The sequence below is a fragment of the Peromyscus maniculatus genome, chromosome 5 (genome assembly GCF_049852395.1).
Source record: "Peromyscus maniculatus bairdii isolate BWxNUB_F1_BW_parent chromosome 5, HU_Pman_BW_mat_3.1, whole genome shotgun sequence".
NCBI classification, from domain to species: Eukaryota; Metazoa; Chordata; class Mammalia; order Rodentia; family Cricetidae; genus Peromyscus; species Peromyscus maniculatus.
Window position 1 is genome coordinate 75,812,675 of NC_134856.1, and position 27,453 is coordinate 75,840,127.

The 27,453-nt window shown below is 36.5% G+C and overlaps 1 protein-coding gene across 1 annotated transcript in view; it reads right to left on the bottom strand.

Moving 5' to 3' along the window:
• Malrd1 (MAM and LDL receptor class A domain containing 1) overlaps nucleotides 1–27,453 on the bottom strand; it is a 602,817-nt gene that overhangs the window by 340,241 nt on the left and 235,123 nt on the right. The window contains exons 22-24 of the mRNA XM_076572692.1: nucleotides 17,309–17,465; nucleotides 12,155–12,265; nucleotides 9,240–9,453 (exon numbers count right to left, since the gene is read on the bottom strand). Coding sequence (XP_076428807.1) covers nucleotides 9,240–9,453; nucleotides 12,155–12,265; nucleotides 17,309–17,465 — 482 coding nt within the window. The remainder of the gene's footprint in view (nucleotides 1–9,239; nucleotides 9,454–12,154; nucleotides 12,266–17,308; nucleotides 17,466–27,453) is intronic.

Genomic DNA, 27,453 nt, shown 5'->3' on the forward strand with positions numbered 1-27,453 from the left:
AACTAAAGGGCAGAGAGAGGATATCTAAATTAACAAAATCAGAAACAAAAAGTGGGACATATTAACAGACAATCAGGAAATCTGAAGAATCATTAGGTCATAATTCAAAAACCAGTACTCCCCCAAATTGGAAAAATTAAAAGAAATGGACAATTTCCTCAATAGATACCACTTACCAAAGTTAAATCAAGATCAGATAAACAATTTAAATAGATCTCTATCACCCAAGGAAATATAAGCAGTCCTTAAAACTCTCGCCAGGAAAAGAAGGCAAGGTTCAGATGATGGTTTCTGTGCAGAATTCTACAAGACCTTCAAAAAAAGAACTAATACCAATATGCCTCAAATTATTCCAAAAACAGAAACAGAAGGAAAATTGATAAATTCATTTTATGAGGCCACAGACACCCTGAAACACAAACCACACAAAGACTCAACAAAGAAAGAGAATTACAGACCAATCTCCCTCATGAACACACATGCAAAAATAATAAAGTACTCACAAACCAAATCCAAGAATACATTAAAAAATACATTAAAAATACATCCACTTCAATCAAGTGGTCTTCATCCCAGAGATGCAGGGATGGATCCACATATGAAATTCTGTCAATGTAATCCACCATATGAACAAACTGAAAGGAAAAAAACACACTACATGATCATCTCATTAGATGCTAAAAAAGCCTTTGACAATAATCCAACACCCCTTCATAATAAAAAGTTTTGGAGAGATCAGGAATACAAGGGACATAACCTAAATATAATAAAAGTAATATACAGAAAACCTATAGCCAACATCAAATTAAATGAAGAGAAACTCAAAGCAATTCCACTAAAATAGGGAACAGGACAAAGTTGTCCACTCTCTCCATATCTATTCAACATAGTGCTCGAAATTCTAGCTAGAGCAATAAGGCAACTAAAGGACATCAACGGGATACAAATTGGGAAGGAAGAAGTCAAAGTATCATTATTTGTAGATGATATGCTAATATACAGAAGTACCCCAAAAATTGTACTAGGGAACTTCTACAGCTCATAAATACCATTAATGAAGTGGCTGGATACAAGATTAACTCAATAAAATCAGAGCCCCCCCCTACCATATACAAATGATAAATCGGCTAAGAAAGAAATCAGGGAAACAACAGCCTTCACAATAGCCACAAATAATATAAAATATGTTGTAATTCTAACCAAGAAAGTGAAGACAAGAACTTTGAGTCTTTGAAGAATGAAAATGGAGAAAATAACAGAAGATAGAAAGATCTCCCATGTTCTTGGATTGGTAAGATTAACATAGTAAAAATGGCCATCTTATCAAAAGCAATATACAGATTCAACACAATCCCCATTTAAATTCCAACACACTTTTTTACAGACCTTGAAGGAAAAATACTAAACTTCATATGGGGAAAAAAAACCCAGCTTATCCAAAACAATCCTGTACAATAAAATAATTTCAAGAGGTATCACCATCCCAGATTTTAAGCTCCACTACAGGGCTATAGTAGTAAAAATCTCATGGTAATGACCTAAAAACATACAGTGGATCAATGGAATTGAATTGAAGACACAGACTTAAATGCACACATCTATAGACACCGGATTTTTGACAAAGAGGTCAAAATTATACAGTGGAAAAAAGAAAGCATCTTCAACAAATGGTATTGGTATAATTGGATATTGGAATGTAGAAGAATGCAAATTGATCCATATCTATCACCCTGTACAAAACTCAAATTCAAGAGCTCAAAGACTTCAACATTAATCCAGATACACTGAACAGTATAGAAGAGAAAGTAGAGAATAGCCTTGAATGCATTGAAACAGGAGACAACTTCCTGAATAGAACAGCAATAATGCAGACACTAAGATTGACATTTAATAAATGGGACCTCATGAAACTGAAAAGCTTCTCTAAGGCAAAAAGCACCATCAATGGAACAAAACAGAAGCTTACAGAATGGGAAAAGGTCTTCACCATCCCCACATCTGAGAGATGGCTGGTTTCCAAAAGATATAAATAACTCAAGAAACTAGACATCAAAAAACCAAATAATCCAATTTAATAATAGGGTACAAATCTAAACAGGGAATTTTCAACAGAAGAATCTCAAATTGCTGATAAACACTTAAAGAAATGTTCATCATCCTTAGCCATCAGGGAAATGCAAATCAAAAGGACTCTGAGATTCCACCTTACACCTGACAGAACGGTTAAAATCAAAAACACAATTGACAGCTTATGCTACAGAGGATATGGAGCAAAGAGAACACTCTTTCATTGCTGATGGGCATGCCAACTTTACAGCCACTTTGTATTTTCTCAGAAAATGGGCAATCGATCAAGCTCAAGATCTAGCTATACCACTCTTGGGTATATACTCAAAGGATGCTCAATCATACCACAAGGACACTTGTTCAACTATGTTAGTAGCTGCTTTAATTCATAATAGCCAGAACCTGGAAACAACCTAGATTTCCTTCAACTGAAGAATGGATAAAGAAAACATGGTATATCTACACAATGGAGTATATTACTCAGCTATTAAAAACAATGACATCATGAAATTCAAAGGCAAATGGACAGAACTAGAAAAGATCATCCTGAGTGAGGTAGCACAGACCCAGAAAGACAAACATGGTATATACACACGTATAAGTGGATATTAGCTGTAAAGGAAAGGATAACCATGCTACATTCCACAGTCCCAGAAAAGCTAGGTAATAAGGCAAGGGAGACACTCAGATCTCCCTGGGAAGAGGAACTAGAACAGATTTCGTGGGTGGACTTGGGGTGGGTGGAGATGGGAACATGAGGGATTAGGTGTGGGTGGGGAGAGGGGAGAATACTGAAAGAGCCAACTAGAAAGTGGGTCATTTCAGGGTCAGATAGAAACATAGTGCAGGGGAAACTCCCAGGAATCTACAAAGATGAAACCAGCTAAGACTCCAAGCACAAGAGGCTATTTAGCCTGAACTGGCTATCTCCTGGGACCAAGCAAGACAACCAGTGGACCGATTGGGACACAAACCCAGCCACATAACATTTGACCTACAATCTGTCCTGCTATGGGATATGCTGTGGAAAGGATAACACAGAGATTGTGGCAGTGGCCAACTAATGACTGTCCCAGCCTGAGACCCATGCCATGAGAGTGAGCCTACCCCGACACTGCCTAGAGCTCTGGGTCCCATGGACTAGATGAACCTAGGATAGAACCAAACACAACTGCAGGGGGAAAAATATCAATGTAATGATGCCCAAAGGTATTCTGTTATACTCATATTCTGGTCCCTAGCCCAATAGTCATCAGAGAGGCTTCATCCAGCAGTTGGTGGAATCAGATACAAAGACCCACAGCCAAACATTAGGCCAAGCTCGGGGAATCCTGCTGAAGAAGAGGGAGAAGAATTGTAGGAGCCAGAGGGGTCAGGGACACCACAAGGAAACCAACAGAATCAACTAACCTGGGTTCAAAGGAGCTCACCGAGACTGAACTAACAACCAAGGAGCCTACATGGTACTGACCTAGGCCCTCTGCATATATGTGACCGTTGTGTAGCTTGGTCTTCTTGAGGGAGTCCTAACAGTGGGAGCAAGACTGTCTCTGACTCTTGTGCTGGCTCTGAAGACCCTACTCCTCATACTGTGTTGCCTTTCCCAGCCTTAGTAAAAGGCAAGGAACATAGTATTACTCAGCTTGATATACCATGTTTTCTCATTATTCATAGGAGGGCTGCTCTTTTCCTGAATAGAAACAGAGGAAGAGCGGATGGGGGTGGTGAAGAGGGGAGGTGGGAGGAGGGACTTGAAGGAGACAAGGGAGAAAATCTGCAGCTGATATGAAAAAAAATCATTACAATATTTTAAAAATGGAAATAAATAAAATAGTGTGTGTGTGTGTGTGTGTGTGTGTGTGTGTGTGTGTGTGTGTGGTGTGTGTGTGTGTGTGCAAGGTTCATTAAATGACCAGTGGTAAGATTTCTTAATAATCTCTCATAGAACCAGAGTATGGATCCCAGAACCCACATTGGGCAACTTATACATTCCAAGACTCCAGCTCCAAATGATTAGATGCCTCCTTGTGGGCTCCATGTATAAACATACAGCAGACAGATACACAGACACACATAGAACACATAAAAAATAAGATAAATATTTTTAAAGTATATAATACATAAAAATATGTTCACCATATCTAGAAAGTTAAGACACAAGTACATCAATAAAAGCCCATTTTTCAATAAATCACAGCAGAGAAGTGGACATTCACTTGAAAACAAAGGAAGTGTACATGGATGGCATTCCCTTCACACACACACACACACACACACACACACACACACACACACAATGCATAATGAACTGCAGGAGAAAATGTAAGAACTAAATATAAAAATCCTACCAAACTACATGAGAAATATCTAGAAGACCTTTTGTTAAGGCAAAAAAGAAAAATTAAGACACAATATGAAAGCATAATCCACGAAAGAAGTCATTGATGAGATGAACTTTATTTCAATTGAAATTTATTTTTTATCCAGTGATCTCTAAGAATATTCCAAGCCTTGGAGAAATATCTATAAACCAGATATTTGTAATTCTGGCACTCCTACTGTGAGATAGGCATTTGAGAGGAGAATGAACCAGAACTCATTTTTTGAGTATTCAAAGAAGAACAGAGGCGGGGAGACAGAGAGACAGAGACAGAGACAGAGACAGAAGAGAGACTATCTCAAAGTGGGAGAGGAAAACGAATTCCTAAAAGCTATTCTTAAACTTCCACATGAGCTGTGGCACGTATATACCTGCCTTCACCCAAAACATATACACAGTTATAATAAAAAAGAGTTAAGACAACATAGAGAACAATAACACACTTTTGAAAAAAAACTTTACACATTTAGCAATGACTTAATCTAGAAATATATATTAAGTCCTAGGACTCAATAAAATATAAATAATTCTATTTTTAATGAAGAAAAGCAAATCTAAAGGATGGCTAGGCAGACAAAGGCGTTTTCTGCTAAATGTAGCAACTGGAGTTCAGTGTCTAGAACCCACGCACACAGTAGAAGAGCAGAACTGAATCCTGTAAGTTGTCCTTTGATTTTCAGATGTACACCATGACTCATGTGCATACACACATGCATGAACATACATACAGAAAACCAATAAATGCATAAAATTACTTTGTAGCTAAAGGGTTTCAGTGGAGTTTAATGAAAAAAAAAGATGCTCAGCATCATTAGTGATTTGGGAAATCTAAATTCAAACCACAGTGAGATTCCACTCAAACACAGACACACTTTAAATGAAAACAAGTCAATCCACTGCTTCAAGATTTGCTTATATCCCTTTTCATAAAGGCTTATCTCTGCCATACTATTTACAAACATAACACGTACTTGTGTATGCATTTGTGTGTGTTGATGTGTGTTCTATGCGTCTACCTGCCAACACAGAGAAAACGTTTTCTATTTAACAAAAGTATGTGGTATATGCCCATGAGAAAAATTTTTGTTTTACTTATTGTGTATTCTTACAAAACTCATACATTGCCTGACATATGACTGACTCATAAACATTGATAAAATTGTTTTTACACTCCAGTTTTCACTATTTTTCTTGATATTTTAGCTGAGTTGTGAAAACTTTACCAATCTTTTCAAATTAGCTGAGTATTATCTTAACAAGGCCCATAAGCCTTGTTAAGAATTGTTTTATGCCCTTTTGTCTGGAAACATTTCCTAATTTTATTGTGTTTTCTGAAGGAAGGGCATGGGTTACTAAAATATCTTTCAAATCCTATCCAGTAAGAATTTTCCTGTCTTCTGACGGAGTCCAGCCTATTTCCAAGCACATATTAATGTATCTTTAACATAACTAAAGTTTTGAAATTAACTTAATGTTTAAATATGTGATTTCCATTGTCTTTATATGCACATTCTCTGGGTATTTAAAATGAAGAGGAAGCTGAAGCTGCTCAGTTGTGTTACACCATTCACTTATCACATGGCAGAATTCAAGTATTTCGATGATGTCTGCTATACCATCTGTTAAATACCATTAATAAATACCATTAATAAATTTCCAATTCAAATATTAAGAGGAAGTCCAGCAGGGTATTTCATGCCTAAAATCCCAGCACTTTTGTGGTGTTTGAGGCTGAAGGATCCTGAGTTTGGTGCCAGCCTGGGCTGTACAGCAACAATCTCAGCAATCCTTTATCGGAAATGATTAATGAAATACAATAAAATTACAAAGAACAGAAATTACAATGATTTTCCTTAGGAGCCTTTATATCAATTATATTAAAATAAGGATTTGAAGATTTTAGATATACAAATCCGATTGAGGGACTGTTTCCAACATTTTAGAGATGTTATTCAAATGCTAAAGCAACATGTGATTTTCATTTTCTGATAGGTTGTGATTTCACAGTTCATATTTACATTAAATTAAGCAATAAATAAATTTGTATTATAATTTGTTATTTTGTACTCCAAAAACCAGACATACTGCATGCCAGAGTCGACATCATCATTTTTATGCTATTTGTAGATGGTGCACTTCTTACTAATGATGATGCTTCAGGAGTTGTAATTTTCTTTAGTTGTGATACATGTTCAAGGTATGCTTAGAATTCTCAATAAAAAGGTAGACTTTTAAGCCCAAAACTTTAATTGGTTGCCAGCCAAAGTTCTAAAGTCAGTTGCTATAGTGATTCTTCTAATTGTTTCTTCCTATTCTTCCAGATCTAATTAGAACATCAAAGTTTATAGCATATGTAGGATAGTAACTGCACTCATAATTCCTTCAGCAGGTTTGAGCTACTCTGTAATTAAAACAGAATGTTGAAGACTGGGAATGCATTAGAATGTTTAAACTGCATGATAGAAGTAACAAGGCTATGGAAAAAGGGATTGCATTTCTGTAATTAGAACCAGGTCAAATATGATTACTTTTGGTCATCTTAACTTTTTGTTGGCCATTTTTACTAAGGAGTTGAAAACATTGCCCCTTTTCTGTGCAGTCTCTGGAACAAATTTAACATCCATACCTGTATTTCTGATATGCACAGGCCCACTAAAACTTGCAAGGCATTTCGGAATGTGATCATCCCAAAACATATCCTGAAAGGCAGGCACGATATATCTTGCCTATAATCTCAGCACTTGAGAGGTGAAGGAAAGAAGATCACAAGTTGATAGCCAGTCTCGGCTACACAGTGACTTTGAGAACAGTTTGGCTCCATGAAACTGTATCTCAAGAGAGCAAACAGGTCTAGTGCAGGCAATCTCAGCCATTATGAGTGTGGAAAGGAAGGGAGGGAGGGAGGGAGAAAAGGAAAGGAGAGGAAAAGAGGGAGGAGAAGAGAGAACTGAGAACCTTTAGGAAGGATTACCCCCCTATGGCTGTTTCATATAAAAGAATGTTCAATAGAGAAAGTTTTCAATATATATCCCATAGTACATTGCTGAATTTCTTAAGTACCAAAATCCTAAAATATTAAAAATATTATAGCATAAATGCATTAGGAAAAGTTTATTCAGTAGTAAATTGATGTTTTGAGTACTGAAAAATATATTAAATTATATCTTTTTAAATGACAAAGGCTACATTACAATTGATTTTCAAAAAATTTCTTCATTATTTAAATAATAATTTGATTAATTAGGATGTTATTCAAATGAAACTGCCATTAAAGAAGCTTTACAATCATTTGATACAAATTTTAACTGAAATGTAGCAGAAAATATTCAAAGGTAAATATAAATACTAATAGTTACACATTAATAAATACAGCACTTATGATTACCCAATTATTTTGCTTAGTTTATGCACTTTCATGTATATCAATAACTATTTTATAGATATATGTAAGTATGTACATAGTGTACGTACATGTTCATGCAGATGTATACACATGTGTAGAAGTCTGCCTGCACATGTGCGTATGAATGGAGAGACTGGAAGTCAATATTAGGCATCTTCCTCAATCAGCCTTCACAGCATTTTTTTCAATGCAGGCTTTCCCATCGAGCCTAGGGCTCACTATCAGGTTAGGCTGGCTGACCAATGAGCTCCATAGATTCATTTGCCTCAATCTTCCAGTGCTGGCTCTCCAGATCTCTGCTATCTTCCAGGGTTTTACATGTATGCTGGCGATCCTAACTCAGGTTCTCACGTGTGCATGGCACACACTTTATAAATCAGGCAATCTCTCAGCTCAATCACTTCTCAGAATGAATCCGTTTTTAATATAGAGTTTTGGTAGCTTGAGCAGAGTAATAGATCATAAATCAAAGTACTCCGGTACTAGGACCAACTTAGTACCAACTATATGAATTTTGATGAAATGTAAACTAGTCTGTTGGTAGCTTCACCTATAATAAGCACTAATAATTTTTGTCCCATTTTCTTCTAAGGGTTTAAGGAAAGATCAAATGGAAATGAGTAAGTAGAGGCTTTAAACATTAAAAGTTCTATGCAAGTTACAGTTCTCATACTAAAGTTGATATTGAATGTGCAATTTGGTTTCAAGAAGCAAATCATACCTAACTAGAACATTCTAGCTCAGAACTGATAACAGTAGAATGACCTATCAACCTTCATTTTGACAATCTGTATTCACCTCATTTACAGTGAAATGAGGCAACCTTGGATTATGCCACACAATGTTAGAAGATTACCTGAATGAGCACATATGGCCCATTTAGCAAAGGGCTTTTTAATAGGTACTGTCTAGTATGACTTGAACCCAAACAGCAGCTCTACAGAGTTAATCTGTATCTCTTATGCTAAAACACTTTGTTTTTTTAAATACATTTTCAGAGCATTATTTTTTTTATTAAGATATCACACCTGATTATTCATGTAAATAAATGTCAGCCTTTTAAAATCAATATGCACATATTTATCAATCAACATAAACTGACTTTGATGGGAGCTTGGCCTCTGTTTTCCAAATACATTGTTTCATATGGTAAATAGCTGTTTCCCTACCTACTTTCCAATTTAACTCCAATTACCTTATACCTTCATGTAAAAAAAATGCCATTCATCAATTTTCCATAAATTGTGTTCAAAGTTAAGTACTGAGAAGGAGAAAGGAGATCACCTAAATAGTTAAATCACTATGGCTGCATCTGCCACTGCAATCTACCTAAAATTTACATTTCAATGATGAATGGCAAGTAAGGACCTGAAAAACACTTTCACTTACCACAGATGAACACAGTCTCATCTGAATTATCTGCACAGTCATTCACAAAGTCACACAGCTTGTCCTTTGAAATGCAGTGCTTGTTAGCACACATGAATTCGTCAGCAGTACACTTTCTGTTTGTGCTAAGTAACGGGGAGCAATCTTGAAACAAAACATCATCTACTGCCACATCTCCTATGTAACTGATACCACGTTTTGCCCTAAAGATAATCTAAAAAGATAAAGAAGAAAAGCCAATTAGCATTTTCCTGTCAAGAAGTCCAGAACACATACAAACATGCTATCAAGAACATTTAGATTGACTTTCATGACAAATACCCCCAAATGAAAGTGACCTCCATAATGATAATGGCTCAGAAAGACTGAGGATCATTAGAATCTGTACTATACTCAGTGTCTAAGAATATGAAAAAACAACACCACTACCTAATATACGTATAATTAGCATATAGCCCAGACTCCAGGCAGAAGCCATGCACCTACTTCTACTCCCTGTGCTGGCTCTCAAATCTAAAACAGTATTGTTTACTTCTTAGATACACACACACACACACACACACACACACACACACACACACACACACACACAGTGATATTGTGTTCTCCAAAATATTGTACACCCTCATAAACTTAACTGGGGTCAGAGATCAGAACAGCCACTAGATACAGAAGCCAGAATATAGTGGCACACATGCCTTTAATCCTATCACTTGGGAGGCAGAGATCCATCTGGATCTCTGTGAGTTTAAAGCCACACTGGAAACAGCCAGGCATAGTGACTCACACCTTTAATCCAAGGAAGTGAGCCTTTAATCCCAGGAAGTGATGGCAGAAAGCAAAAAGGTATATAAGGCATAGGGACCAGGAATTAGGCTGGTTAAGCTTTTAGGCTGTTGAGCAAAAGTTCAGCTGAGATGCATTCTGGATGAGGACTGAGAGACTTACAGTCTGAGTAAACAGGATCAGCTTAGAAGTTAGCGAGATGAGGCTAGCTGTGGCTTGTTCTGCTTCTCTGATCTTCCAGTGTTCACCCAATACCTGGCTCTGGGTTTGATTTTATTAATAAGAACTTTTAAAATTCATCACATACACACACACACACACACACACACACACACACACACACACACACGAGAGAGAGAGAGAGAGAGAGAGAGAGAGAGAGAGAGAGAGAGAGAGAGCGCCAAAGTACTTTTGTTTATCTATAGACTGAAGATGTATGTACCCATTATATTATTCATAGGACTAAACTGCTGAAAAGGCTAAGTGAGTAGATATTTTTTGCATACATGGTAAAGTCCTCAATACACACATATACACAGAGCAGTGTGTGTGTGTGTGTGTGTGTGTGTGTGTGTGTGTGTGTGTGTGTTTATGATTACCCTGGTTATTATAATAAAACATTGTGTTTAAATATAGGGTTCTCTCAAATAAGATTATGCATATTTCTCAGTGCTGTTTCACTCTATATGTCATGGGTTATATACTTTCCTCTTGGGATCGGTAATTCATACGAAAAAGCAAATGTTCACATGCTATCCATAATTTTAAGATTCAATCAATATGAACAGACATTTTAGTCAAATTTCATTATGTATATTTTTGAATCTTAGAAAAAACTAAATTCATAAGTTTTTCCACATGCTGAAATCTCACTTAATATAATTTTGAACAAAATTTCTCCATATTAATATTTTATATTCATAGAACAGGTAAGGAATTTGCTACCTGGCATTTTCCTATGTCTGACAGAAGCAAATCCATTCAAATAGTCTCACTGAGATTTCTTTTTCTCCATTGAACATCCATAGAAGTTGAATATCTAGCTTCCTTCAAAAGATGTTTTTTATTATGTAAAGTCATTAATTTAGTCTCAAACCTTTATTCCTTCAGGTTATCTCCAAAAGCTTAACAAGAAAACTAGATAGTCAAATAGAGGGCAAAAAATATATGACTTTTATCTGTATGGCATTCCAGGATACTGAGCACAGTGTAGTATCTATCAAGCCCTTCTACAAATAGATCAGGTAGAGCTTCTAATGTTGAAAGAGGCTGGTCTATCACAAAAAGGATCATAGAGATATATCTGCTATGTATTCACAAGCACCAAGCCACTTGTGCTATACAAACTAGAGAACAAAGGTAATATTTAACTATACTATTATTGATTGTTTTCAAATTCATGCAACTCAATTCCACATAATTAGACTAAGAAGGAAACATTCTCCTACATAATGGTAGGAGGTTCTTGCTCCATTTATCTTAAGAGCCAAGATTCCTCTTTAAACTCAATTCCCATCCAAAGTACGAATATCCCAGTTCTTCATAAGCTCCCCAGTGGAAATAAATACCAAATATCTTATCACACTGTGATATTCATTTTCAACATTGTAATATTTGTACTACTTGAAATTTAATTGTTGGTTATGTGTTATTTTATACATAATAAAATTTAAATAAAGACATGGTCACCATCATATACTAATGTTCTTCCAAAATATCTTAATTACATAAATCTATTCAATATAAGGAGGTCCAACCATTAAATGAAGTTCCAAAGAAGGCTTTTGCAGGTACGTTTACAAAAACTGTATTATAATGTCTAGGAGTCAAATCTCAGAATTGGGGGAGGTGTTCTTTGAATGTGAGAAGCTTGCTTAGAGTAAAATACCATTATCACTCAAATTAAGTGTACCTAGAAGTGTAACTGTCTAATTGGGGAAAGTTATGGCTTTCTAAAATGGTAAATTCTTTATGGAAAATGCCATATGGGGTGTTAAATGTTCTGCATTCACACAGCACATCAAATTAGGAATGGAAGGAGATGAGGATAATGCAAGAAAGAAAGAAATTAGTATTCAAGACAAAAGTTAACAAAGTTCTGTCTTCACAGAACCCCGTGGGTTACAAACCTCTGAGTGTGAGTGGCTGCCTAAGAACACTTCCACTTTCTTCCACTGTGACCCCTGCTGCCCACTCTGAGCCCACACTTTGGAGGTAACGTTGCCTTTTTTGATAAGTACCTGCAGAGATAAATCAAGTAATAAGTTTTTAAATATTTAGACTTTAAACGTGTGGGATTTTTAGGTTTTTAATACTTACATGTAGTCCCTGAGAGAAAAAAATCTAAGACATTTTTCATTAGACATCTTTGTTTTCTACTGTGATCATATACACCATGCCGCAGGGGTATCTCACAAGTTCTGTGTGATGGTGTGATAAAGGTGTGCATGAGTATCTGTCAGTCAAGTACTAATGTACCCAGGCACCATTTCATTATGAATTCAACTCTACTGGTTTTATGAAAAATGTGACAGCAGCAGCAGCTGATATTTTATATATTAAGTAATATACAGGTGATTGAAAGGAAAAGTATTAAATTGCTTAGTGGAACATTCTTTTGAGAATGGCTTCTTCAGCCAAATGGTTTTAGCAGACAGTTATGTCATAATATGCTTCCATCACAATCGCATAGACGAATGATATGTGCAAACACTAACCACACTATATAAGATCCATGCTCAAGGGTCTTGAAATAAACAAAGACGATTGTATTGGATATAGTTTGTACTTTACTGTCTCCTAAAGGTCCATGGGAAATGGGTTTGTTCATGTTGGTTCATAAGTGGTATCATGAGGAAGGAATGAAATTCTTGAGGGTCATTCTAGCGGTACCTTTTAGATCACTAAGTTTGTGGCCTAATGAAGATCATAAAACTCAGTACCAATTTCCCTCCTCCTCTTTTCTGTTCAGGTTGTAAAGGATTTTGCTCCACAGTGAAGTCTTCTCATGATGTATTGCCTTACCACAAGCCCCCAAAGCACTGAAGCTAGTCAGTAAGATGACAGACTTCAAAGCACATCAAATAAACCTTTTTTCTTTATAGGTGAACTGAAGCCTTTGTTATAGTGATAACATAGTGCTGTGCTCGCTGTAAATGAGAACTTGGATCACTCTTATGAGGCAGTTATAATTATTGTGACTCTTCTTTTAGAATGATGCAAAATATGCCACTGAGAGTATAACTCACCATACATGCTAGGAAACATCTGTTATTCCAGTACTTAGGAGACTAAGGCAAACCCAAACTATGGAAAAATGTTTGAGGCTACCATGGACAATATAGTGAGGACTCATCTCAAAACAAACATGCATACAGAGCAGAAACAGCCAAGGCCTGAAAGACATCTTCTGATGTCCACATCAGACCACTGCACTCTCACACCATACACATAAACAATAATAATAAATAAATAATATAATTTAAATTAGCATTTTAGGGTGTTGTGCTTCTTAGATTAAATTCACATAAATTTATTTTACACAACTGGGGTTATCAAAATAAAATATTGCTAGAAAAAATAGTATCAAATTCTTGGTCTGTTACTATCTATCTAATTCAACACAGTAAAATCAAGAATCATAATTATCAGTAAAATAAAGCCATTTCTGAAGTATGTTAAAAGAATGCACAGGAAGATGAACGCCACACATATAGTAGGATTAACAAGTAGGCGTAATCTGTAAATTGATATACTAATAACAAAATAGTTAATGTTACTTTGTATAACCATGAACAAATATAAAAAGCATATGTAATACTCTTTAACTATTTAGTAATTAGATACTTATTAATTACAGCCACAGAATATACTAAATTGATGATGTTTATGCTATTAATGAAAACATTAAGTATATTATAGTGAATATTTCGACAAAAAAGTGTGTGAATGTGTGCACATGTGTGTGACTACATGTGTATAAAAGCTTGTGGAGTCTGCCTTTCCTCTCTACCTTTGTTTGGTTTTGTTTTTTTTTTTTTTTTTTCTGAAACGGGTTTCTCACTAAACCCCAAGTTCACAGATTTTATAAGTTTGACTGGCTAAGCCCACAGCTGCTGTTACAGGAGACTTGCCAACCATGGGCTTTCTAGTCATTCTAGGGGTCTGAAGTCAATTCCTTCTACTTCCATGGCATGAATTTTGTCCACTCAGCATTGACCCAGACCCAAAAACCAGTTTTAATACCAATGTCAAACAACTATAAACCATAACTTCATGAGATTGTTTAGGCATTTTAGGTTATTAAACAAATGCATTACTAAATATATGCACACAAATGCACTTTCAAATAATGTTAATTAGAAGACTAATCTGCCATAAATAGGTGAGCCTTATAAAGATAACCTTGTAATTTTTCTATTATGAAAACCACTAAGAAGAGCATTTTTAAAGTAAGATAGTTTATACAACTTTCAGGGAAAAGGTTTAATATTTTCCAGGAAAATTCTAGAATAAAACAGTCCTAAAGTGTGAGGTAATCATACTCATAACAAATATAAAATAATTTAATGACTATTGAAAAAGAAGTTGTGAAGCTTGCCACAGCCTGCTTCTTTCTCTTGTGGGAAAAAAGGCAAATAGCCCAATTTCATCTTATTGTAAGTATGATGAACACGGGCTCCTTAGCAAGATAAATTTAGCAGTACTTAAAAGGATAGCCTTCATCAATATATTGCTTCACACTAATTTAGGACTAATTTAGAACTAGTCATTGTAACCAAGCCAGATACTTAAGAGTTAATGCTAGGACATGGCTACCTGCAAAATACAAATGAGCAGTAACAAATAAGCAATGAAAATTTGTATAATGTAAATGGTAATGCTACAAAATTCAAGTGGCTCCATGGTATAATGGCACATGATCTTACATACAGTTCTCTATCAGAGAACACCCAAAAATGAAGCCAGGACAGAGGGTTGGCATGGCAGTCTAGAATCTCTCTCTTTGGGATACGGATTTTGGTCTTTCAAATAAACTAAACATGAAGCAGAAATAAATCCCAGATATTTGTCTGGACAAAAGAAGCGTTGGTTGACCACTTTGTCAAGAAAGAGAAAAGAAAAGAAAAATCACAAAATGATGAGGCTTGTCAAAGAGAAGGGATCAGTTCTCAGGCTGTTGTACAACTATTATAGGCAATGTAGGGATCTAAGGAATAATAATGTAATAGACTTACACATTGAAAAACATAGGTATGTGTTATTTACTCCAATATAAATATAACATGTTTATTAGCATGTATTTTGTACCTGTACAAAAATAGTAAACTGAGAAAAAGAGGTTCGAGAATGTTTTGATTTAAAACAGAAAAAGAAACTAGCAATGTAGATAAATAATGGAGTTAAATAACAATTAAACAGTCATAGTATGATTAATTGAGGCAAAAATAAAAACTACCAGAGGCCAATACTGGTGTGTGTTGATAGATTGTGTACTCTAATAAACTTGCCTGAGGATCAGAAGACAGAGCCAGCCACTAGATTAGACATAGAAGTCAGGCAGTGGTGGCACACACCTTTAATCCCAGCATTTGAGATCTCATACCTTTTCTTGGGAAACACATACACACCTTTAATCCCAGGAAGTAATATGGCAGGGGAGAGAAAGGTATATGAAGCTTTTAGAAAGGGGAACTCACTCTCTTTAGGCTGAGAATTCCATAGAGATAAGAACTAGTGACTAGCTGCTCTGCTTCTCTGATCTTTCAGCTTTCACCCTAATAGCTGGTTCCAGGTTTCTTTCTTTCTTTATTTATTTTTTTTTTATTAAAAGACCATTTAAGATTCGAACAATACTGGTAAATAAAATTGTGCCAGATTAAAATTTTGCAATGCCTTGAGTATCAAGACAAAAATATTCATTAATATAAAGTAGATAAAAGGAACAAAGCCAGTAACCATAAACCAGTGGCATGTAATGGTATAACATGATGTGAAATGAAACCATAGTAAAAGATACACATGGCAAATTCAACCTGAGGACATTAAAAAAAAAATGGCTTGACTGTGGTCTTTGAAAATACCAAGTTCCTAGAAGTCTGCAGAAGAGAAAGGAAATGGTCATGTGAAAGGCACTGAGAAATCATGGCTATTGTGTGGTTGGTATTAAAACTGATTGTTGATGGAGAGGCGGCAAAGATGGAGGAGCCAAGTGTATTGCTTTGTTTTGTTTTTTATTTTGGGAGGTACAAGGATGGAGGGCAGACATTGGAAGACTGGGAAATGAGTGGAATTGGGGTGCATGGTGTGAAATTCCCAAATAATTCATAAAAAAATTATGTTAATACAAAAGAAAAGAAAAGGTCACTATTGTATTTCCTTCTAAGTTTCATATGAATTTGTACTAGCATCCAGAAGCTATTCTTGTGACTCATCCAATGTAAGAAGTAACAGATAAATATTAATGACATATTTTATTCCTTAAATATGTGTATAAGAAGTCATAGTTTTTGAAAAATATCAACTCAGGCACAGATATACAAAATTTGGTCTTAATGGAAGATTGGAAATTCAGAGTAGATGAACAAGCCTGACTCCATAGATTAGCCTTCATAAGTGAAAGTCACACTACCAACCTGTACATAGCTTCCATCTCTGCCTCAGGAAGCACTGAGCTCACAAATTCATCATACCACATGGATGACTGATGGGCTGGACAATGACAACTAAATGATGCATAGTGTCTATTTGCCTTGATTGCTTTCTATAGACATTACTAAGTATTAATAATAATAAATAATTTAAAAAAGACTTATTGCAAGAGTTATAGTGTTCAATTAACCAAAAATTGGATCTCTAATTGATGGACATAATAAAGTGTAACTGAAATTTGTGAAATAGCTATTGAGCTTAATAATTTAAGTATTTTTCCTTAAAGAAATAAGTTGAAAAAAATCTATTGGAGAAGGTAGCATTACTACAATCTCACACAAGACTCTAGATCATAGATTGTCAAACCACACATAGCACATCCACTTGATTATGTTATACTCTCAACATTGATGCTGAAATCAACATAGCACGCCCTAGTACAAAATAATATCTCACAAGAGCTTCAAGTTCAGGACAGAAAATAGTATGCAGAAAAATGTCCAACTCCGGAACAGCTTTTCATATAGCATTGTGATGCTAATGTAGTTTCCACTTATTTTAATGACACTATAAATTATGATGTAGGCATTTTTATAGAGAAATTTCCAAAAACAATATTGATTACACAGTACCTGGAGAGAACCAACTGTGGCACCGTTCATATACGTCCAGAACACCAAAGTACACCTCGGTCCCATGAGGGAGATGACAGGAGTGAGAATATCAGCCAGATCACCAAACTTCCCATATGAACTATCAGCATACAGATACCAACCATCTGTGGTATTTCTAGGAAAAATGTTCATCATATACAAAATCATGAAACATAATTTGAAAATGTCCATATTTTATAGTTACATAATTATTTTCTATTTGTATAATGTTTTATGACAGAGTTGGGTTCTGTAACTTCCACCTGGAATATTCCTGGGTTGTCATTCTGAATTTATGAGCCTTGTATTATCTATTGACACACGAGTATAAATTATTGTTAACATCAAACTGACCAATTCTGTAAGAGTATGGTTGGTTTGTTTTTATATAATGATATAACAAATATCCTGATCTCTTTGTAGAAATTATCTTCAGTCGGGTAAGATGCAGCCCTAAATCACTGAGCACAATGAAAGGAGGAAGAAAGGGCAAACACACAAATACACACACTGAATAACAGAAAAACAGCTAGCCTGGAGCACAACTCCCAGGTCTGGAAAGGTTTCGGTTCAAATTTTGTCCCTCTTCATTAATTTAGTTAAGTTTCATGTCAACATATTTAATAAGCTTATAGCCAATTTAAAAATGTGTCTTTTCTTTCACGTACCCAGGTTCAAAAGAAATGGTAGAAATAATTAACTACTAATGCTCTTTACCCATAAAAGACAAAGTTCATGGTCTTATCATTAAAAATTCAATAAAGAGATATAAAAATACAAAACACAGGCTAGGTTATTATACAGCTGTTTGCAGCATTATGTAAAGAAGTGATTTTTCAAATTTTGAAGACAAGATCTCCTTAAAAAGTATTTATTTCCTTGACCCTTCCTACCTTAGGTAGAGTTATTTGATAATGTAGAAATTAAGCTCATTGCTGACTAAAACCATTTTCATTGTGAGTTATCATCCTTTATTTTAGAAAGGAAGGGCTAACAGGGAATAGATGGAGAGGTAGACAGATTCTTTCACTCAGTGGCTGCATCGTTACTGAGTGCTCAGTCTTGTCAGACATGCCATTGGCTCTCAAGGGAACTAGAAATAGAATTGCCTGCAAAAACCTTGATGGGGTTTGGCCTCTGGCCTGATCTTTTACAAGGTACACAACTTTGAACAGGCTATTTAACCTGTCTGAACATAGGCTCTGCATTTTATACAATAGCTGGCTCCCTTTGCAGTCTGAATAAGAACTAGAAATCAGTAAGTGGAACCTCACAGCACCTTGCCCACTTTAGATAAGCAGCAACTAGCAGCTATAATTCATGTTTTTGTTTCTGTCATAGTTCCTGCTGATGAAGTAAGCAACTTTGTATTCCACCTTCCAGGGGTGATAGAGTTTTGATCGGTCAGAAATATTTACTTATGTATATTGAAGGTGCAGTCCACCAGGCACCTAAGTTTAGAAATAGAGCTTCTGGGAGGTGATGGGCTCTAGCCTCATCTGTGGAATAATTCATTTACGTATTTACTGTTTAATGATCACTGGGAGGGATTGGAATTTTAAGAACTAGGGACTAGGTACATACACTGTTTGTCCTTTTAAGTCAGGGTTATCTCACTCAGAATGATATTTTCTAGTTCCACCCATTTGCCTGCAAACCTCATAATGTCATTGTTCTTCTCTGCTGAGTAGTACTTCATTGTGTATATGTACCACATTTTCTTAATCCATTCTTCAGTTGAGGGGCATCTAGGTTGTTTCCAAGTTCTGGCTACATGAATAATGCTGCTATGAATATAAATGAGCATGTGTCTCTGTGGTATGATTGAGCATTCCTTTGGGCATGTGCCCAAGAATGGTATAGCTGGGTCTTGAAGAAGATTGATTCCCAATTTTCTGAGAAACTGCCACACTGATTTCCAAAGTGGCTGTACAAGTTTGCACTCCCATCAACAGTGGAAGAGTGTTCCCCTTGCTCCACATCCTCTCCAACATAAGCTGTCTGCAGTGCTTTTGATCTTAGCCATTCTGACAGGTATAAGATGGTATCTCAGAGTCATTTTGAACTCATGAAAGTTGGATCAACAGCTGTGGAGCCCGCATGGGACTGGACTAGGCCATGATGAGATAATTGTGCAGCCTGATCTGCTGGGGGGTCCCCTGGTGGTAGAATCAGAATCCATTCCTGGTGCATGAGAGGGCTCTTTGGAGCCCACTACCTATGATGGGACACCTCATACAGCTTTGAGGCAGGGGGAAGTGATTGGACTTGCCTCTACTGGATGTACCTCCTCATGGGAGTCCTTGCCTTCTTGTGAGGGAAAGTGGGGGGTGATTTGGGAGGGTGAGTCTGGGGGGCCAGGAGGAGGGAAGAGGGGGATCTTTGATTGGTCTGTAAAATGAATGAATTTTTTTTTCTTAATTAAGTAGAGATTAGCTGAAGGAGGTATGTCACCAGCTGTATAGGACTGAAGAATACATTTTGTTGATGACCTTGAGTCTCTCGCTTCCTGACTATAGTAAGATGACCAGCTTTGGTCTAACATGACCATGTACAGGATCCCTGCCAAAATGCTATGCCTTGACTATTATGAAACCATTTTTATTATAAATCACAATATAGTATCTTCTTTTAAATTGTTTATAACAGATACTCTGTTATAGTGAAGGAAACCTGACAGATACAGACGGTATTAGTTAAGGCAGTTTTTAAGAGGCAAGATCATTATATGAATTTGTCTGAATTATATCTCAGATTAATATATATTATATTAATCTTTGTATGCTTAATACCCCAGTGTACCAGCACTACCAAGAATTGAGTGTAGTTACATACATTAAGATATACAAAAGAAGCACCAAAACAACCAAGAAAAAATACCTTATGCTTTTCTACCGATGACTACCAACAAATGGACTATATGTGACTTATTTAATATGTGAACTTTGTTTAAACAGCTATCTGGAGTGGTTTAATTTTATAGCACTTTATCATAGAATAATCTAAAAGTTTCTCAAGCCTTCTGTGAAACTTAATACTACTTTTAAGATAAGGCTTGAAATGACCATTCTTCTTTAAGTTATTGCTACCACTGTAAGTCAAATTCTTGAGATTTCTTCCCCATTATAATATGCCTCCTAATTGCTTTACCTACTTCCATTGTTGACTCACTCCACATAGGCTTCACATATCACCTAAAATAATCTTTCATAAGTATAAAATGGAATTGTTATTATGTCCACAAAGACTTTTCTTTTCCTTTCTTCCTCTTTTTCTTTCTTTCTCTCTTTCTTTCTTTCTTTTTTTCTTCCTTCTTTTCTTTTTTTCTTCCTTCCTTCCTTCCTTCCTTCCTTCCTTCCTTCCTTCCTTCCTTCCTTCCTTCCTTCCTTCCTTCCTTTCTTTCTTTCTTTCTTTCTTTCTTTCTTTCTTTCTTTCTTTCTTTCTTTCTTTCTTTCTTTCTTTCTTTCTTTTTGAAATAGGGTTTCTCTGTGCAGTCCTAGCTGTCATGAAACTCGATTTGTAGACCAGGCTGACCTCAAACTCACAGAGGTCTGTAGCTAGAGTTTTCCTGCCTTGCCCACAGTCAGGACAAATCTCTGTCACTCACCAGTCCCACAACCACTCAGACCCAACCAAGTAAACACAGAGACTTATATTGCTTACAAACTGTATGGCCGTGGCAGGCTTCTTGCTAACTGTTTTTATAGCTTAAATTAATCCATTTCCATAAATCTATACCTTGCCACGTAGCTTGTGGCTTACCAGAGTCTTCAAATGGTGTTTGTTATGGCGGCGGCTGGCAGTGTCTCCTTCTGTCTTCCTGTTCTTTCTTTTCTCCTCTCTGTTAGTCCCACCTATACTTCCTGCCTAGCCTCTGGCCAATCCGTGTTTTATTTATTGACCAATCAGAGCAACAGATTTGGCATACAGACCATCCCACAGCAGAGATCTGGTTGCCTCTGCCTCCCAAGTGCTGGGATTAAAGGCATATAATGGGCTCGGTTGATAACATTACAAACCCCATATATAGGACATGGAACTGTAGGCTTTACATTTTTCCCTTATAGTTACTGGCTCCACTTTGGTGTCATTATCCTTTGTAATGCCTTGATTTTTCCATTTTGAAATGAGAACATTTTCTGTGTCCTATTTTTTTGGAAGTTTGTAGGAGCTCAGAGTTAAGAGAATTTGAACTTTTAAAGTGTTGGAATTTTTAATGCCCATGGATCTTTTAAACTTGGACACAGCACTATACTTACTTTATAAGATAAAAATGAGACTTTGGGGACAAGAGGTAGAAAGTTACAGTTTAAAGTGATATCTCTCTCTTTCTTTCTCTGCCTCTGTCTCTGTCTCGGTCTCTGTCTCTGTCTCTCTCTCTGTGTGTGTGTGTGTGTGTGTGTGTGTGTGTGTGTGTGTGTGTGTGTGTGTTGACAAAGGAAGAATTGTGGTGGTTATTCTCTTAGAGTTTCTATTACTGTGACAAAACACAATGACCTAAAGTAATTGGTAGTAGTGGTGGGGTGGGGGTGGGGAAGGCTGATACTGCATCTTACAGTTCCACATCACAGCTGAGGGAGCCATTGCAGAAACCCAAACCGACAGCAACCTTGAGGCAAGGGCTGATGTGGTGACATTTTATTTGTGCTGAAATGTGATATTTTATTTTTATGTCAATAAATAAAGTTTGCCTGGAGATCAGAGGTCATAGCCATAAACAGAAGTCAGGTGGTGGCAGCACGCACCCTTAATCCTATCACATGACAGGCAGAGTCTTTGTGTGTTCAAGGTCATAGCCAAGCGTGGTGACACATGCCTTTAATCCCAGTACCAACCATAGAGACATGGAGGTCTGTACAGACAGGCAGTGATGAAGAAGTGATGTGACTGGGCTTAGAGCCAATGAGAAGGCAGAACAGGAAGGCAATAAAGGCATAGGTTAAAGACAGGAAGAAGCTCTCTTGGAAAGCTATGGCGAGGTAGTAAGCTAAGGTTAGTTGGAGGCTATTGCTCTGCTCTCTATGGCTTGCACCTTTGTATTTGGCTCTGTTTCTTATTTAATAAGACTGTTTAGAAATTCATCTACAAGCTGATGCAGAGACACTAGAGAAGATCTGCTCACTGGTTTATTCCTTGTGGCTTGTTGAGCCCATTTTCTAATAGCACCTAAGACCACTGTGGACCCATCCCCCCAACAATTATCATTCAAGAAAATGTACCACAGGCCTGCTCACAAGCTTATCTTGTGTGGGAAATTTTCTCAATTGAGATTCCTTCTTTCAAAAATGATTCTGGCTCATGTCAAGTTGACATAGACTAGCCAGCAGAATTAGTTTTAGTCATCAGCTTGACACAATCTTGAGGGAGTTTCAATGAGGAATTTTCTAGGCTGGTCAGCAAGCATGCTTGTGAGGGATTTTCTTGGGTTCACTGAAATGAGAAGCTCCACCTTGAATGTGGGTAGTACTATTTGTCACAGGCTAGGTCCTGTACCTCATACAAAAGCCTAAGTGATCTGAACACCAGCACACATGAATGCATTCAATCACTGTTGTCTACTCTTGACTGTTGAAGGAACTGACTGACTATATTTATCAAGTGCCTGCTGCCTTGACTTCCCTGCAATGTTGGACTATAAGTATGAGACCATTCCTCCCATTAGTTGCTCTTGTCAGGGTATTTTATTGTAGCAACCAGAAACAAAATGACAACAGCACCCAACCTTGTACAAGAAGATACTTGATAACCCTCACAATCACAAATCTTCATAAACCACCAGAAATAAACAGTTAACCAAAAATCTGAGGAAAAAAATCTTCTCCAAAGAAACATGACATAAAATAGATGCTTACTGGGCAGACATCCAGATGTCAAAGCTGGTAAAATGTCTATGAAAATATCAGAGAAGCACTAATTAAATGTTTCTGTGTGTGGGAACTGGGGGGAGTCAAAGCCAAGAGGTGAACTTGTACCCACTTACAGTCTCTTCTCTGTTACTCATGGAGCATTTATCAAAGCCATTCCAAGCACAGAAAGAAAACAAGAGCCTGCTTTCGAGGTGCCACAGGAGGAAAGGTTCAGGAGGGTCACTGTAGCAAGATTGCAGAGCCACCTAGACATTTCTCCTTCAGAAAACGCACACATAAGAGCATGTATAGGATATTTATGTTTAAAAAAATAGTACTAAATTCAATTTGAAAGATAGTGAGACTTTATCTTTCAAAACAAACATGAAAAGCACCATAAGATGAAACTGGAAATTTACTAAACTGTCTTCTTTCAATTTAATCTGTTGTTTAATTTAGTTTGAATCAAAGACATAAAAATGTCCCATTTTCTTTTAGTCAGAGACAAAGACTTCATCTTACTGTTGATACAGTGGTTGCTAGAAATAACTAAAACATTGTTCCTACCTTCTATAGGATTACTGAACTACACTTTTAAGGAAAAACAAAGAAAAACAGTTCAATAGCATTCTATTTCAGAGGCTGGGCATTTCTCTGTGAAAAGACAGGGGGTTATCTTTTACTCTATGCAGGATATTATCCCAACTACTTAACTTTCCTTTTTTCAGACAAAAGTAACCATAGACAATATACAAATGAGGGGACAATATACACTGCATTCCAATAAATATTTCCAAAAGTCAGGCAGTGGGGTAGATGTAACCTATGGGCTGGATTTTACTGAATTGTTGATTCCAACTCTATCATATCAGCAGCTGCTGTGATAATTGCCAGTGCTTGTAACAGAGACACAAAACAGGGCATAAACAAATGCCTTCAGGATGTTTCAGAAAACAGAGTCTGAAACTGAGAAAATGGAGATAAATAAGGAAATTCCTAGAAGACAGTGAAGTGCAGAGATGAGTTTGTCTCTGCCTGAAGCCTTGGCTGACCACCAAATGGAGCGCTAAACAACACTGGAAAGCCACATAAACATTGCAGAGATGTGAGCAGCTGCACACTGTAGAGGGGATGAGGTTTACTCTTCAGATGCAAGAATGTTAACCCCTTAAGAGAACAGCAGTGCATCTGAGATGAACATGAGAGTTACACAACATATTGTTGACAATATTTGGGTTTTTTTTATTTTTATAATTTAATTTAATTTTACATATCAGCCACGGATTCCCTTGTTTTCTCCCCTTCTGCCACCACCACCACCTTTCCCCCAGCCCACCCTACATTCCCATCTCCTTCATAGCAAAGACTCCCCTGGGGATTGAGTTCAACCTGGTAGATTCAGTCCAGACAGGTCCAGTCCCCTCCTCCCAGGGTGAGCCAAGTCTCCCTGTATAAGCCCCAGGTTCCAAACAGCCAGCTCATGCACTGAGGACAGGTCCCGTTCCCACTGCCTGGATGCCTCCCAAACAGATCAAGCTAATCAACTGTCTCACTTATCCAGAGGGTCTGATCCAGTTGGGGGCTCCTCAGCTATTGGTTCATAGTTCATGTGTTTCCATGTAAAATGAAGACCACATAAGAATAGGAAGAAGCAAAGTGCTAGAGAGGTCCACAGAAATCCACAAAGATACCTCCACAATAGACTGCTGGCAATGGTCGAGAGAAAGCCTGAACTGACCTACTCTGGTGATAGGATGGCCAAATACCCTAATTATCATGCTAGAAACCTCATCCAATGACTGAGGGAACTGGATGCAGAGATCCATGGCCAGGCCCCAGGTGGAGCTCCAGGAGTCCAATTGGCGAGAAAGAGGAGGGTTTGTATGAGCAAGAACTTTTGAGACCAAGATTGGAAAAAGCACAGGAACAAATAGCCAAAAGAATGGAAACACATGACAATATTTGGTTTTTAAATCAAAAGCCATTAGACAGGCAGTAAGATATAAAATGTGATGATGACGTGCAAAAACTGAGTAATAAATAGAAACTCACAAGTGAGGCATTGATTTAGATAAATCAGACAAAAATTCTACAGCTCCTACTAAAGAACCATTAAAAAATTACAGAAGAAATGAAGGGAAATTTTTTTGGTATTACTGAATACATAAATAGTCTTGAGAGGAAGATGTAAATTCTAGCATAACTAACTAAATGAAATTCAGTTATTAATAAGTATATTAATTGGATATTTTAAAGCATAGGTGAGATTAAAGTAATGATTGTGTGAGATCAAAGGAGGAATGAGTGAGCATGGAAATATGTCAGTACACTGTTAGCTTTACAATCATAGAAAGATTGACAAGCAAAATCACTGGCTCAGAGATATGGAAGACACACAAAACACCAAGCGTGAAGTAATTAGAAGTCTAGAAGAAGGGAAAAGAGCAGGAAAAAAAATGTCTGATGAGCTAATGGCTGAAAAATTCCAAGTTTCATGACAAAGTACATATTAGAGAAACTTAACAGCATGTGTACAGCATTGTCAAAGCATGCTCCATCAAAGACAACCAAGAAAAGCCTTGTATACAGACAAAGAAAGGGACCAGAGAAAATCAATAGAAATAAAAATAAATGTCTCATCTAAAACCATCTAAGACATCAGAATAACATGTTGAAAGTGTCTTAAACAGACTAAACAAGAATGTCCCATAGCTTTCAAAGTTAAGGAAGAATTGGAAACATGCTCAGATTTCCTTAATTGGAATAATTTACCAGCAAGCTTCCCTATAAAAAATATTAAAATAATTATGGTCTTCATGAAGAAAGAAAAAATGACATAAGCTACATTTTGACCAACAAAAAAAAAATGGTTTTAAAAAGAACACCTCAGAGATGTAGCTAGAGGGAGGAAAAAGGGAGGATTTATTTTACTACAGACAAGAAAAAAAAAAAAGAACTATAGAGGAAGATCCTGTCTAGAAGAACAAATAAACAAAGCATCCCACATCTACTAATTCTGTCCAGTTCTAACCATTCTCCAGTATTTTTCTTAACTGTAGCTTTACCAAATCAAGGAAACATCTAGAATACTAGCTATTGCCATTTAAAAGTGAAATATATAAAGTGTATTCTGGAAACTTGATACTGACATTTATTGAGTTGTGACCAAATGTCTTTGATGTTCAAAAACAATAAGAAGTAATTCTGTGTAAAAATGAGAATACAGAGTATATGCATTTACCAGCAATTATAATAAACAATGAATGTGTTTTTAATCATCCCACTCACACAGAAATGAGGTAAAGTTTTCCTCATTTCTTACCTGAACAGTCTGAATTTCAGACTAGCCTGGTGAACAAATTCTAATTCAGTTCTTTTGCATTTTAAAACCATTTCTCCATCCAATAAATATTTTTCTTCCCCAGCATAAAACTGTCGAGATTAATTAAAACTATACCATTAACCTCAACATATTATTTTATTCATTCATTAAATAAATGAATATATTTTATATAATAAAAAAAACTGTGCCATTTACTTTACAGTAAAAATATTCCTCAGTTGGTTCCCTTAAGAAATTTTCATCTGCCACAGCAATACCTGATCCATCCCATTAGTTATTAATGTATAGTGAAATTGTATTTTCTGAGAGAATGTGTCAAATTTCCATTAATTTTTCCCATCTCCTCAGTTAAAAGTTATGGCTACTAGCTGTGTTCAGAAGTGCTCTTACATGTCTGATATATTCTCCCTTATGACTGTTGAATGACACATAGAAATTGTGCTCCAGTGGGATCAGAGCACAGTCTATAGCCAAGTGTTAGATTTGGACAGAAGTAATTATCAAGGATCACTCTTAATTAAACATTAACAGAATATAGATGAAAATCCATTTTTTTCACATGAGAGTTTGATATTTCTGTAGCTATGAATAGTTCTGCTCTTCCAAAGTTTACACAGCAATTCATACTTTGTAAGATCCCCAGTGGATGCCTGACATGGCAGAAGACAACCTGTATTTTACATTTGCCTTATGTGTACATCTAACATTTAATTTGTAAACTCATTATAGGAATTAGTTACCCTGGCTAACAAGAACAATGTGGGTAAGAACAAAAGGACTGCTTAAGCACAAGCACTATTATCTGGCCAGTCATCCTGGTAGTCAAGATGACTATTAAGTGATTACAGGCAGATAGCATGTAGTGTGTTTAGTTTCAATGATGGGATGACTCTTGGCCCCAGAAAAGCTGGCGTTATATGGCCCAAAGCTGTCCA